The sequence below is a fragment of the Etheostoma spectabile genome, chromosome 9 (genome assembly GCF_008692095.1).
Source record: "Etheostoma spectabile isolate EspeVRDwgs_2016 chromosome 9, UIUC_Espe_1.0, whole genome shotgun sequence".
Taxonomy (NCBI): domain Eukaryota; kingdom Metazoa; phylum Chordata; class Actinopteri; order Perciformes; family Percidae; genus Etheostoma; species Etheostoma spectabile.
Genome location: NC_045741.1, coordinates 33669906 through 33685389, shown reverse-complemented (window position 1 = coordinate 33685389; position 15484 = coordinate 33669906). Strand labels below are relative to the sequence as shown.

The 15484-nt window shown below is 39.9% G+C and overlaps 2 protein-coding genes across 2 annotated transcripts; both read right to left on the bottom strand.

The window, feature by feature from the left end:
• Positions 1 to 4392: 4392 nt before the first annotated feature.
• Positions 4393 to 14864, bottom strand: LOC116695355 (butyrophilin-like protein 1). Its single transcript, XM_032525569.1, is given in 7 exon segments — positions 4393 to 4989; positions 5091 to 5210; positions 5302 to 5589; positions 6804 to 6944; positions 6947 to 7144; positions 7561 to 7657; positions 14780 to 14864. Coding segments are annotated over 6 exon segments (993 nt in total). The 5' UTR covers positions 7649 to 7657; positions 14780 to 14864; the 3' UTR covers positions 4393 to 4831.
• LOC116695350 (butyrophilin subfamily 3 member A2-like) lies at positions 10745 to 13713 on the bottom strand. Its single transcript, XM_032525561.1, is given in 6 exon segments — positions 10745 to 11399; positions 11519 to 11638; positions 11730 to 12017; positions 12463 to 12555; positions 12558 to 12803; positions 13601 to 13713. Coding segments are annotated over 6 exon segments (1353 nt in total). The 5' UTR covers positions 13689 to 13713; the 3' UTR covers positions 10745 to 10881.
• Positions 14865 to 15484: the final 620 nt, after the last annotated feature.

The following is a 15484-nucleotide window of genomic DNA, read 5'->3' as shown; positions in this document are numbered from 1 at the left end:
ATCATTGTGAATATGATCAAATTTGATGAATATTGAATTTTGCTGCTACCAAAGTGAATGGATGAGTCAATATAACCACTAACATTTCTAACAATTAGAATCACATGCTGTTACACTATGACTTCCTGTGGTGATGTGTCAGTGTCTCTTTGTCTCATTCCTCTTCTCATTAACAATTCTCTCCCACAGGACCAAGTACTGGATGGCTGGGAGTTACACATACGAGTCAACAACAGAAAACCCATCATACACACATTTTCCAGTGTTGATGATCTCAAGGCTGGACATACTCTCACTGTGAGTTTGTTCAAATTTCTCAATTTGTGTTTGTCACATTTTACCTCTAATCCTACTTGAAGACATTTGTGAAGTAGAGTTAGTCTTTATTTATCTGATCAGTGAAACAACCTCTCCCCTGACCAGGTGAAGTGGAGAGAGAAACACTGGGACTCTGGAGACCAACTGCTGGTCTCCCTCTACAGCTACACTGGAGAGGTCTGACATCACCTCTCGTCACACACCTGGACAAACACACTATATGGCCAAAAGTATGCGGACACACACCTGTCTGCATACTTTAGTGTATCTCCATCTGGATTTTATTTTCATGTTTGGTCAAAGCTGTTAGTTCCAATGAAGGGAAACCTTAATACTGCAGCATCTAATGATACGTTAGACAACAGTGTTCTTCCACTACCTGGAAACAGACTCTTTCCTGTTTCAATGTGCACAAAGCCAGCTCTAAAAAGAAATGGGGTTTTTAGGTAAATTTGGTTTGGAAGAACTGAAACTGAAGAACTGTGAGCTCTTCCTGTCCAAAGAGTTCTGAAATGGACACATGCAACCAACATGCATGAGTTAATTTAAAAAAAGAAAAAGAAAAGCCTGATCCAGAACACAGAGACACACAATCAGATCAGACCTGAAGGTAACATTAGATTAAAGATAAAATATTTCTTTACCTCCTGCACGTACATCTACAGCCGACTGGACAACAGATAGAAGATCATTATTTTTCATGATGTTCTTTGTAAGAAATAAAACTAAGTACACTCTGATTCATAACTATTCACTTTAAACCCAAACCCATGTCAGGTCTCAGGTCCTTAGAACGGAGTGGAAGAAGACTTCTAATGTAGACTGGGAGCCAGATCTGATCATCATCATGTTCCCAAACCTGGTGTGGTGGTCCACATCCATTTGGCCATATAGAGTAGTTATTAACCAACACAACCTGTTTCTCTTTCAGCTACAGGACAACAGCATAACTCTCACATTCTGCTTTCTCTGTCTCCAACAGGAAATGGACACGAAGACAGTTGATGGACAGATGAATTCTGATGTGCTGACATGAAAACATCGAGTCACACACATCTGAAACATGGTGACTTTTATCTCTGTACAGAATTTGATTTGGAATCAACTAAATGAGTGAGACCTGTTCTGTGAACATCAAATCTATCATTATCACCGTTTGGATTTTGTGGTGCATTGATTTGCAAAATATTTGGTTCATAATGAGGTGGAAATGGCAGCGATGAAACTCAGTTTTATGTGTTTTTGTAAAGCATAGGTTTTGTTTTATTGCTACATCCGTTTTACTGAAAACACTTTTCATAATTAAGGCACGATATAACTTTCAATCTCAGAACTCAACTGGTTTAAAGACAAATGGTTAAATGAATTAATGTCACAATCAAAATGGGAGCTGCTGTAATTTATTCTCTGTGTTTACTGATTTAATGTTTGCGTTAAATGTCTCCTCTGGAACACACTAAATTATTTCAGGAAGACCTAACTTTTAATTGATGCTCTCCTAAATCAGTTCAGCTGTTATCCTAATAAATGTATATTTTATCATGCTGTGTATAACATATGTGTCTCTCCTGATTGAAATGTATCTCAGTGTAAATCCTTTCAGGAAGACCCCTGCTTTAAACCATCTGTTTCTCCCTTTGCTACCAACTGTGCAACCCCTCACCCCCCCCTTCCACCTCAAGTCCTCTACTCCATCTGACCGGTCCAGAGCCTCCTTCGGTCTGGTCTTCAGGCTCCTTCATCATCACCACCGGTGTCTAGTATCTATCGGGGGGGTCTGATGGTTCTCCACCCCTATATATAGATATATTAAATATTTGTATAGCGATGGAGTCTAATCATTTTATTGAGCTGCAAAATAAACCTCATTTGCATATCTGCCAACATGTCTCTCCTGACTGAAATACACATCGACAGGAGTCAAATCTGTTTTATCTTCACACTAAAGCTATTTTTAGTTATTGTTCTATTTTAATGTATACTGTCAATGTAGAATACCCTACTCCATTTTATTTAATAAAGAGATGAAAAGATTTTCGTATGCTGAGTTCTGTATTTTATTATTTTTTGTAATATCTGCTTGGAGAAATATCATCTTTCTGGTTGTTGTTTTGTCCTGTAGGTTACAACGTTACAGTCTGAAGAAAACATATTTTGCATTTACAGAGTGATGTTTTTGACAGTCTTTTATTTTTTGCCATATTAGTTGTGCAGACCAATCTTTCAAACCTTTTAACGTACAGTACATTTTCTACTTTATTAACAAATACAATTAGGCTGTGTATTATTATGTGTACTTTTGCTCAATTGCTTGTTTACACAGTAAGCACTAAGCTCGTAGAATTAAATGAGGAAGTCATAAAAAAAGAAAAAAAATATCAAAATATAAAATTAAATTGTTCCTCTCTGTGTTTTTTTCTTTCTGGGACGCGTTCCATTGTCTCAGTTTATTGTTTGTAATTGTTTTTTTGAATATATACAAAAAAATGTGATCACAACCAAAATTCAATCGTGAACCGGTTGAATTGAGATCGCGAACGATTTTTCATGCAGGCATAGCTATGTGTACTTTTTATAGATTTTACGTGAAATATAAGAAACTTGCAAATTGCAATAAGTTATTAAAGGGGCAATGCTTTTATTCTATTTACTTGATTTTATTTCAAACAAATTTATATTGTATGTACATATGTACACAAATATACACACACACATATACACACACACATGTATGCTCACATACAAAAAAAAATTCTGTTTTTGTTTTTAAGTGCAAGGAAGTAACCTGTTCAGTGTTTAAAGAGTGAAATGTTTGTAAGATTTGAAGTAAAAAAGTCAGTTTTGTTGTGTGAAACTACAACATAATGGTGAGTAAAATGTAAAGTTTGAATGACACCCACACAGGATTCAACAAAAGCCACACAAAGTCCCCAAATAATCCAAAAAGGTCCCGAGGGGGGGGGGGGGGGGAAGCTGAGAAAAAACATGGAACGACGGCAGGGGAAAACTCACGGGGAAAAGAGGTACAGGCTCGGGACGACACGTAGAAATACACAAGGTAACGATAGGCAGGGACGCAGGGGGGAAACATCAGGTAAACACAGGAGACACAGGAAGTAGAACTAAAGACAGGATGAGACAAAAACCAGCCTTCAAAATAAAACAGGAAACAGAACCGTTACTCAGGGGAACACAGGACAGGACCAACAACCCCAGACCAAGGAGGGAACACGGAGAAGGAAAAAAAAACAGGATAAAAAACCCAAAACCATAAAATTTTTACTGTATTAACAGAAACGTTTCATCCTACAGACGCAGCAACCACCTGCTGCAGGGAGGAGTTTCTTTTCTGCTCAAACTTCAAATTCTTTACTCCGATTCAATTAACTTTTTTGAAAAACCAAACAACAAATTTAGAAAACTAAATATACAAATGTTTACAGGAGTAGTTTTACTTGGAGTACAACGTGAGTGTTGGAAAACATCAGATCAGAACATACAGTATGCAGCATTTCATCATTCTGTCTTGTTTTTTAACACTTCAAAAAAATATATGGGAAAGCTTCACTCATCTGAACATGTTAAATCTATTTTAAGATCTGCATAACATGGAGATAAATATATTCTTCACATCTGACATTGTGTTTTGTCTGAACTGGATGACTGTTTTTAATGATACGATGTTTGGTTATACGTCGGCTAGAACAATAATGAAGTTGAAGTAATTTGGCATAGTGCTGCTATATATATCTGTTGGTCTAGTTAATATTAAATATATTACTCATGGTGAAACTGAAACCTGATTTTGAACAGACGATGAAACAGCAAAGATGATTCATTATCTACAGCAAACTGTTGGCCCAACCTGTTCAAACACACTCACACAATGAGAAGAAATTGACAGATGAAAACAGACAAGCGTGTATTAAAAACCAAAAAACATAGTCAGTAAAAAAAATCGTAACAACAAAAAAAGATGCAAACAAAAAAACATCTACAGATATGTCACCTACTAACTTTTTTGTTTTAATCCTCTGTAGCTTCATCACCAAGTGACACCTGTCACATTGTCACATTGTCATGTGATGATACATGATTTATGTAAAGGTTTCGGTTTATAGCCTTTTTAATAATTAAGATTGAGTAAACCACTCCCTCCTCTCTCGGAGTCAAGGTTCCTCTAAATGTCCTCCGTCTGGTCCAGGTGTTTCTTTATTTGCTCCTTGTGGTTTTGTTTTGTTTGGATTCATTTCATATGTCTTCTTCATCAGTCTCTCTGTGTCCATTCCCAGTTTTTGAAGTTCTCTCCTTCTCTCCTCCAGGTTCCAGCTGTTCTTTCCTATGATGTCTCTGAGTTTTAAGTATCCCTGAGCTTTGATAGCTGTTTTATCTCCCTCCTTCTCTGATACTTCTCTCTCCACTGATTTAATCTTCTCATCATTCTCCTTTGCCTGTTTCTCTGCTTTCTCCATTTGGTCACTGAGCTGTTTCTTCAGTTCCTGTCCCAGTTCAGTCAGGTATCTAAAACCTGTGTCATGTCTTTATCTTTATTCTGTGACTCCTCTTTTATTTTCTTGATTTCTTCCATGAGCTCCTCCCTGCTTCCTCCTGCTTCCATCAAACCCTGCTGCTCTCTGGTCTTCTCTTCCTCTCTGGTTTTATTCTTGCTCTCTGTGTTGAAACAGAAGCAGTGTTGTACATTTGTTATACTGTGTGGTATCATGTTATAGAACCATGAAAATAAGCAATAGAAACTCAAATATTTCTCTCACCTGTTCTGTTCTGTCTCCATTTCCAGACACTGTGACCAACTGTGAGAACAAACATGAGGCCCAACATCACGCTGAAGGCAACAGCTGCACTACAGCTGGATGGAGACACAAAGAAATCCTCTGGAATAATAAAAGAGAAAACAATATTCATAGAAAACAAGACGCTGATGTTTGACAGAAAGGAAGCTGAAACCTGTGAAAGGTTTTCTACCTGGAACATGAATGTGTGTCTCTCTGGTCTGGTTGGTGTCCTTCTGCTGGACTCTACAGGTGAATCTGTTGCTGGGTCTCTTCTCCACAGTCACTCTGCTGATGACAGTGTAGAGATCATCAGGACCTCTGACGGTCTCTGTAGGTCCAGCAGAGAGGAGGTTTCCATCAGCGTCCAGCCACGACACCTCAGGCTCTGGGTACCAGCCTCCAGACCTGCAGTCTATCATCACTCCGCTGGTGGCCTGGTGGAGGCCTGCTAGACTGGTGGCAGGTGAGGAGGCAGCACCTAATGATGAGACACATCAAACAGAAACTATTGGATGATGTGCAGCATCCTTTATACCTCAATCTTCACATCTGTGTGCAGATATCGTACACTGCTAAGTTAGAAGAGTTCTACACGTAGAACCAGAGATGGGAAGTAACGAAGTACAAATACTTTGTTACTGTACTCAAGTAGATCTTTCAGATATTTTTACTTTGCTATTTATTTTTGTGCCGACTTTTTACTTTTTAACAAGAATATCGGTACTTTCCACTCCTTACATTTCACAAAATTGGCTCGTTACTTTAGTTTCAAATAATTTCACTGGAGTTATTGTTATTATTTTCACCAATACCAAATTCAATCTAATTGGATGGGAATACATGTTGCACTTGACGCACCACTACAAGACCACTCTACAGATTCAGCGGCTGTCATTTGCAGCAAATCATCGCAGCTTGATAGCGGTCCCAGAGATTCAGCAGACAAGCAGCAAGACATTTCCCATCATCCTCGGCCTTATCTGAGAGACATATTTGAGATAGTAGGCGTCAATGACTCCTGGCCAAAGTGCTGGGGAACTTTTTCAATAATGTCTGTTTAGTAATTCATATTTTATCCTTTATTTTATTTCCAGAAGCCATATCTGAGCACACACACATACATGTAGATCCCTTTAAATGTTAAGGGGAAGATTAAAACAGAGAAACTGGATCTGTGAATTCTCACAGAATCACAGCTGAATTCATATCTTGCTACTCAGTCTGAATCTCATTAACCTGGAGTCCCAGTCTCTGTCTCAGTAATCATATTATGGGATGTTTTGGGCCTATTGGCAGACATCCATTTAAAATGTATCCATTTGCACATAAAGAGCCTTTTTCCATGTCCACTGAAGTTTCTCAGCGTCTCTCTAGTAACATTTGTGTGGTCCAGGTAGCTTTGCATAATAATGGTTGTCATTCAAAAGGGTCATTTTAGATTAGATTAGATAGTACTTTATTTATCCCTCAACGGGGAAATCCACTTTTTACAGCACCAGGTTTTCCACATTAAATATACTTTAAGTCAATTTCCAATCCTCAATTTGTTACTTTTACTTGAGTAAATAAGTTAAATCAGTACTTCTACTTTTACCAGAGTATTTTTAACACAACAATCTGTACTTCTACTTGAGTATGAGAAGTGAGTACTTTTACCATCTCTGCGTAGAAGAGTGTAGTTAGTGAACCTACCAACAAGAAGCTCAACCAGATATTCTGTATTCAGTTTAGGGAAGTAGCATCTGTACGTCCCGCTGTCGGAGGTCTTCACTGAGGACAGTCTCAGGGAAAAGTCTCCGAGCTTCAACTTGTTGATGGACACTGATGCTCTTCCCTGTAGTCCTGGTTTTGGACAGCCAGAAGTTCCTGTCCATCGTGCCATAGAAGGACAAATCTGGGTTCCAAGTCAGGTCTTCTCCACTCCATCGTCATAGTAACACCATCCATCGGAGGTTCCAGTTGACACGGTAAAATGATGTCCTCACCGAGCATCGCCACGACGGGCTGAGGTGGACTTGTCTCCTGAGACTGACCTGGAAGACAGGAGGTCTGTTTTAATACACATCTACCACCGTGAGGTCGAGTATCCACAGTGAACATGACCTGATGACTGCAGCTTCTGGAGCGTCTTTAGAGATTCAGATCCACAAATAGTTCTTGTTTGCATCAAGTTGCACAAATGAACTCAAAGTCCCATAGTTACACAATTTATTCCCACAGGCAGACCATTCCCATTCCCTGTTCATACTTAGGTCAACGAAAGTTAATGCACAAATTAACCACAGGCAACAAATGCTAAATGATGACAATGACTCTGTAGTAAAACTCTTAAATGTGTGTCTGTGTGTATGTGTGTGTGTGTGTGTGTGTGTGTGTGTGTGTGTGTGTGTGTGTGGTGTGTGTGTGGTGTGTGTGTGTGTGTGTGTGTGTGTGTGTGTGTGTGTGGTACCTCCATTAAAGTGGTTTAGGAGTAGTAAGACAGCGATGTGTCTGAAACCACTGACAGGTCTGAGACGTCCATCCTTGATGTGAAGCATCCTGGAGAGCTACAAATTAAAACACATTTTGATGAAATTTGTAGAATTACGGTATTTAAAGCGACATTGTTTTATTAAGTATTAGCAGCATTATTTAGTTGTCCAGGGTCTGAAGTAGTGTGCATTAACAATGATGAACAAAAGATTTGTCTTTCAAACAGTTAATTTAAAGCCCTTCAGACAGGATTAACATTACAGGAGGAGGTGGGAAATGAAATGCACTTTTTTGTTGATTTTCTTTTTTTAAAGCTTATTTTTTTAGGCTTTTCCGCCTTTATTCAACTGGACAGCTAGGGGAGAAAGGGGAGAGAGAGAGAGAGAGAGAGAGAGAGTGGGAAGACATGCAGGAAATCTTTACAGGTTGGATTGGAACCCTGGACCTAAGTATATGCATATGTTCGCCTGCTCTACCCACTGAACCAACACAAGCACAAAATGCACATTTTTTTAGGTTTGCTTCTGTGTCAAATAAATCCAGAGATAGTCGTGCGTACATCCATGGGTACAATGCAAGCAAAACTGCTAATAGCCAACTTTGCGTACTTTAAAATCTAAATAAATATAGGCTACAAAGGAGAAATCCTGTATGCCCTTGTAGCCGACATTAGAACAGCACATTGGATTAGCTTTAGCTCTCCTGATAGCTTTAATCTTTTAGCTCGTCGTATTGGTTCTCAAACAGGTCTATGTCCTGGTGTTTGCATGTTCAGATTAGGAAAACCTTTTTGACCTGCTCCATTTTGTAAAAACAATTCACACTGACCTGATGAAGTAAAGGAGGACAAGCACCTCTTCTTGCGTTAAAAGAACTCAGAGATCCACTTTAAAATGGACGCCACATAAACCAGCCAGCACACTGCAAACCAGGCTGTGTCTGCTGGACTTACAGTCTAACAGGTCCAGGCTGTCAGATGACCCCCATACGCCCCGGACACGATCCACCTCACTGAGCAGGGAGTTAATATTAAAACCACCTCCCCTGAAGGCATCAACCAGTCTGAGTGAGGCATTACAATCTCATACTACTGTTCTGAAGTAGTTCTGAATACCTCCTTTCTTTCTACATTTATATGTGAATATAATAAATAATAACATTTGAGAATCCCACATACCTGTTGTGTGTGTCGTCTGATATCTCAGTAAGATGGGCGCTCAAAGTGACGACTGTGTACTTTGAACCTAAGAGTGTGTATCAAGATGAGGTGTGCTCCCTCTGAAACATGAACAGGGCCCTTAAACGACAGGAAGATGGGTTTTCAACTCAGACATTGTTTGTATTCACCGTCCCTGTTAGGTGCTAGCTGCCGTCTGGGATGAGTCAGGCTTCAGTAATAATCATCACGCAGCAGTTGCGTGTGTATTTGTAGCATACATAACCATTTTGTGTTCAATCCAACTGGCGTTGGTGAGTAGGATTCCCAGGCCCGACTGGCACTCACTCATCCCAGACGGCAGCTATCACCTAACAGGCTCGGCTAAGGAAACTACCCCAGCAATCGCCACTGCCAAAACCCCTACTCACCAACGCCAGTTGGATTGAGCCCAAAATGGTTCTGTATGCTACAAATACACATGGAACTGCTGCGTGATGATTATTACCGAAGCCTGGCTGAACACACTCACTCATCCCAGACGGCAGCTAGCACCAAATAGGGTAGGTTGATTTAAACAATGTCTGAGTTGAAATCCCATCTTGTTAAGGGCCCTGTTCACATTTTAATTGCATTTAGTGTTTGTTAAGAGGCACAAAGGCACTCATTATCTTATGGCCCCATAACTGCTGTTTTAGCTAACTGGGAGCTCTGGGTATTAACTGCTGCAGCTCCGTATTGCGAGCACCGATTCAGTTTGTTTTTTTTTTTTATTTGACAGGTCTCGCATATATAGTTATCAAGATTACCATAGTAAGTGTCTGTAGTTCTCCTTTAAGTATACTGTTAAAGGTCCATCGGTCCATCTACAGCTGTAGGAAATAATTGAAGTTCAGCGTTTACAATTAGAAAACAAAATATAATTCAATGCAACAACATTACAGTAGACGTCAGGAGTTGCAGGCAGCTGCTTTTTATATCAGAGTGAACACCATTGACTGGTTAATATCTAATCGTAGGCCAGTCTCCGTCCATCTGCTTCCTGTAGCACATTTTGCCATTTCATGTTGATTGGAATTTGTTAAAACGCAAACGCTGTCAACATAACTCACTGGAAATCCAAACTATTAACACATGAAATAAAAGAAGAGGGGGCTCAAGTTCTGTCGATGGGTCTCCTGCATCTGCTTCGACAGTTGCCATCCTATCTTTTCTTTTGACTGAGGTGTTAGAGGATACAACTCGCAGTACTGTAACTCGTGGTTTTTTTTCCCGCTCTGCAGAAAGTGAGATGGGGGCGGGGCGTGCACGGCGGCGTGGGCAGGCGCAGTCCCGCCGGTCTGCTCGCGTTCATTGTCAAAACATAAAGGCTCATTAGAAAAGTATCAGGTAGAATCTAATTATTTCACTTCCATTAGACTGTATGAAACTGAGATTCAAAGTAATTCAAAGTCTGCTTGCTTTAAAAAGAAGCTGCAGATTGGACTTTGGACAATTAGTGATTTTATGGTTTTATAAGCAGATAAACCATGACAGCAGTTGGTTACTGGTTTCTACTGTAGTAACAGAAACGTTCATCCTACAGACGCAGCAACCAGCTGCTGCAGGGAGGAGTTTCTTTTCTGCTCAAACTTTCTATTTTTACTCCAATTTGGAAAACAACAATAATGAACAATAATGAAGTTGAAGTAATTTGGCATAGTGCTGCTATGTATCTGTTGGTCTAGTTAATATTAAATACGTGTGTCATGGTGAAACTGAGATCTGATTTGGAACAGCCAATGAAACAGCAAAGTTTATTTTTACATCTACAGCAGACTGTTGGCCCAAACTGTTCAAATACACTCACACTATGAGAACAAGTTGACAGATGAAAACAGACAAACTTGATTTAAAAACAATAGTCAACATAGTCAGTAAAAAAACTGTAACAATACAAAAAACATGCAAACAAAAAAAACATCTACAGATATGTCACCTACTAACATTTTTGTTTTAATGAATCCTCTGTAGCTTCATCACCATGTGACACCTTTCACATTGTCACATTGTGATGTGATGATCCATGATTTATGTAAAGGTTTCGGTTTATAGCCTATTTAATATTTAAGATTGAGTAAACCACTCCCTCCTCTCTCGGAGTCAGGTGTCCTCTAAATGTCCTCCGTCTGGTCCAGGTGTTTCTTTATTTGCTCCTTGTGGTTTTGTTTTGTTTGGATTCATTTTATATGTCTTCTTCATCAGTCTCTCTGTGTCCATTCCCAGTTTTTGAAGTTCTCTCTTTCTCTCCTCCAGGTTCCAGTTGTTCTTTGCTATGATGTCTCTGAGTTTTAAGTATCCCTGAGCTTTGATAGCTGTTTTATCTCCCTCCTTCTCTGATACTTCTCTCTCCACTGATTTAACCTTCTCATCATTCTCCTTCGCCTGTTTCTCTGCTTTCTCCATTTGGTCACTGAGCTGTTTCTTCATTTCCTGTCCCAGTTCATTCAGTGTATCAAAAACCTGTGTCATGTCTTTTTCTTTCTTCTGTGACTCCTCTTTTATTTTCTTGTTTTCTTCCATGAGCCTCTGCTCTCTGCTTCCTCCTGCTTCCATCAAACCCTGCTGCTCTCTGGTCTTCTCTTCCTCTCTGGTTTTATTCTTGGGTTGCTTCTTGTTCTCTGTGTTGAAACAGAAGCAGTGTTGTACATGTGTTATACCGTGTGGTATCATGTTATAAGAACCATAAAACTAAGCAATAGAAACTCCATCTTTATAAAAACTCTAATATTTTGCTCACCGGTTTTGTTCTGTCTCCATTTCCAGACAAAAACGACAACTGTGAAAACAAACATGAGGCCCAACATCACGCTGAAGGCAACAGCTGCTCTACAGCTGGATGGAGACACAAAGAAATCCTCTGGAATAATAAAAGAGAAAACAACATTTATAGAAAACAAGATGTTGATGTTTGACAGAAAGGAAGCTGAAACCTATGAAAGATTTTCTACCTGGAACATGAATGTGTGTCTCTCTGGTCTGGTTGGTGTCCTTCTGCTGGACTCTACAGGTGAATCTGTTGCTGGGTCTCTTCTCCACAGTCACTCTGCTGCTGACAGTGTAGAGATCATCAGGACCTCTGACGGTCTCTGTAGGTCCAGCAGAGAGGAGGTTTCCATCAGCGTCCAGCCACGACACCTCAGGCTCTGGGTACCAGCCTCCAGACCTGCAGTCTATCATCACTCCGCTGGTGGCCTGGTGGAGGCCCGCTAGACTGGTGGCAGGTGAGGAGGCAGCACCTAACCAGAATCAGAAATACTTTATTGATCCCCGAAAGGAAATTCTGTTACAGTTGCACAAAGTATATAAATATCAGAGTAGAAATATGAATAAAGAAATATAAGGAGTGTGGATATGTACGGTACTTACATAGTTAATGGAAATTTAAGATACAGTATTTACATAATTAAGGATTTGTAATGGTGAACAGTTATAATGAATAAATAGTAGCAGCAGAGTATTGCACATTATAATTTAAGCTGATATTATTGCACAAAACAGATAATATTGTCCATTTCAAACTGTCTGTGTGTGAGACACTTTATTAATGATGAGACATATGAAACAGAAATTATTGGATGATGTCCAGCATCCTTTAAACCTCAATCATCACATCAGTGTGCAGATATCGTACAATGCTAAGTTAGAAGAGGTCTACATGAAGAGTGTAGTCAGTCTACCTACCAACAAGAAGCTCAACCAGATATTCTTCATTCAGTTTAGGGAAGTAGCATCTGTACGTCCCGCTGTCGGAGGTCTTCACCGAGGACAGTCTCAGGAAAAGTCTCCGAGCTTCAAATTGTTGATGGACACTGATGCTCTTCCATTGTAGTCCTGGTTTTGGTCCGCCAGAAGTTCCTGACCCTCGTGCCATACAAGGACAAATCTGGGATCCAGGTCAAGTCTTCCCCACTCCATCGTCATAGCAACGGCATCCATCGCAGGTTCCAGTTGACATGGTAAAATGATGTCCTCACCGAGCATCGCCACGACGGGCTGAGGTGGACCTGTCTCCTGAGACTGACCTGGAAGACAGCAGGTCTGTTTTAATACACATCTACCACCGTGAGGTCGAGTATCCACAGTGAACATGACCTGATGACTGCAGCTTCTGGAGCGTCTTTAGAGATTCAGATCTCTTCAGATTTCTTATATGCATCAAGTTGCACGAAGGAACTCAAAGTCCCATAGTTACAGAATGTCAGTGTTTGTAATGCAGCGTTCAGGGGTTTGAAAATGCTGATCACATTCCATCTTAACACTATACATCTTCAAATGTTGTTAATAAGCAGGAAAATATCCTTCCCACAGGAAGACTATTCACATCCACTGTTCGTACTTATGCCTACGAAAGATAATGCACATATGAATTGCTACATAACCCACGTAATTATGAGCCAGCATGTGTAGGTGTGCAAGAATGTCCGCGTAGGCAGGGATGGGTCAAACAAACAGGACTTGTACCCAGGAGACTGCTCTTTATGTCCTGTGTGACACAACAAGTCACCATTGACTTAATTTAACATATTTTTGTCAAGTAACGTACATACTCAACTACTACTACGTGCACAAGTGACATGACAAATATTTTTTGGATCTTTTCCTAGTAGAAGTTTTGTTTCCTTAGGTATGAGCAGCTGTTTTGATTGCTCATGTTGCTCGACATTTGTAGGATATCACAAAAAAATAGTATAGTGCCTTACGTGTGTTTAAGTTTAAGTTAAGTGTGTGTGTGTGTGTGTGTGTGTGTGTGTGTGTGTGTGTGTGTGGTGTGTGTGTGTGTGTGTGTGTGTGTGTGTGTGTGTGTGCGTGTGTGTGTTACCTCCATGACAATGGTTGAGGAGTAGTAAGACTGCGATGTGTCTGAAACCACTGACAGGTCTGAGACCTCCATCCTTGATGTGAAGCATCCTGGAGAGCTACAAATTCAAATTCACTTTTTTAAGGTATTTAAAGCAATATTGTTTTATTAAGTGTTAGCAGCATTATTTAGGTGTCCAGCGTCTGAAGTACTCAGCATTAACAATGAGAACCAATACATTTGTCCGTCAAAATGTTCATTTGAAGCCCTTCAGACAGGACTAACGTTACAGGAGGAGGTGGGAAATTAAATCCAGTGATAGTTGTGCCTACATCCATGGGTACAATGCAAGCAAAACTGCTAATAGCCAACTTTGCGTGCTTTAAAATGTAAATAAATATAGGCTACAAAGAGAAATCCTGTATGCCCTTGTAGCCGCCATTACAACAGCACATTGGATTAGCTTTAGCTCTCCTGATAGCTTTAATCTCTTAGGTCGTCATATTGGTTAAAAATACCATCATAAAGTATTTATATAGCACTTTACAGCAACCAGCAGGTATCCAACGTGCTTAACATCTGAAACCAGGAGTAAAAACACATCATCCAATATAAAGAGTGAACATAGAAAACAGGGAAATCAGAAAAGGGCACAAAGAAACAGGAGAACGAAGTCGTCCCACCACTGCTACTGATTAAAAGCCAGACTCAACAGATTTGGAGTTTAAACTTAAAAAGAGCAACAGTTGTAATAGTGAGACTATCAGGGGGGTAACTCAAACAGGTCTATGTCCCTGTGTTTGCATGTTCAGATTAGGAAAACCATTTTGACCTGCTCCATTTTTAAACAAAATTCACACTGACCTGATGAAGTAACTAGGACAAGCACCTCCCGTTAAAAGAACTCAGAGATCCACTTTAAAATGGACGCCACATAAACCAGCCAGCTCACTGCAAACCAGGCTGCGTCTGCTGGACTTACAGTCTAACAGGTCCAGGCTGTCAGATGACCCCCATACGCCCCGGACACGATCCACCTCACTGAGCAGGGAGTTAATATTAAAACCACCTCCCCTGAAGGCATCAACCAGTCTGAGTGAGGCATAACAACCACATAGTACTTTTCTGGAGGAATACCTCCTTTCTTTCTAAATGTATATGTGAATATAATAAATAATAACATTTGAGAATCCCACATACCTGTTGTGTGTGTCGTCTGATCTCTCAGTAAGATGGGCGCTCAAAGTGACGACTGTGTACTTTGAACCTAAAGGTGCATATCGAGATAAGGTGTGTTCACTCTGCAGCCTTCATATGCAGGTTTTTATGAAAATGAGCTTGTTATATTTGTATACTAGTAAGACTTAAAAGTATCAGCAACTTTGAGAATGCCTTCTTTTATGTAAGTCCATCCACAGATGTAGGAAATCTTCAGTTCAGCGTTTACAATATGTAGAAAACCAACATAAGACGATGCAACAACATCCCAATAGACGCCAGGAGTTCAGGCGGATGGTTTTTATATTAGAGTAATCAATTAACACCGCTGACTGGTTAATATCTATTCGTAGGCCACATTATATAACCTGACCACAGACCAGATGTTACAGAAACAAAAGCAGCACGCGTTCATTGCAAAAAAGCATTTTATTTAGAAAATGTACACACGTTTGTAGAAACAAGATAAGCTAAAACAGAAGTTCTTCCATGGTAACATGTAACAAACTCACATCTCAAACTCAGTCAAGTAAAAGGTTTGTAAAAGTCAAGCATTTTAAAATGTTTTAACGTACAAAAGTATTTTTCTCAAGTAAGCAATGGAGCATGAATCAATCCATCTGTAGTTTTCTATTGAGGGCCGTTCCCTGGTGGACTACAGGAATAATCAAGTTCATACTTTAGACT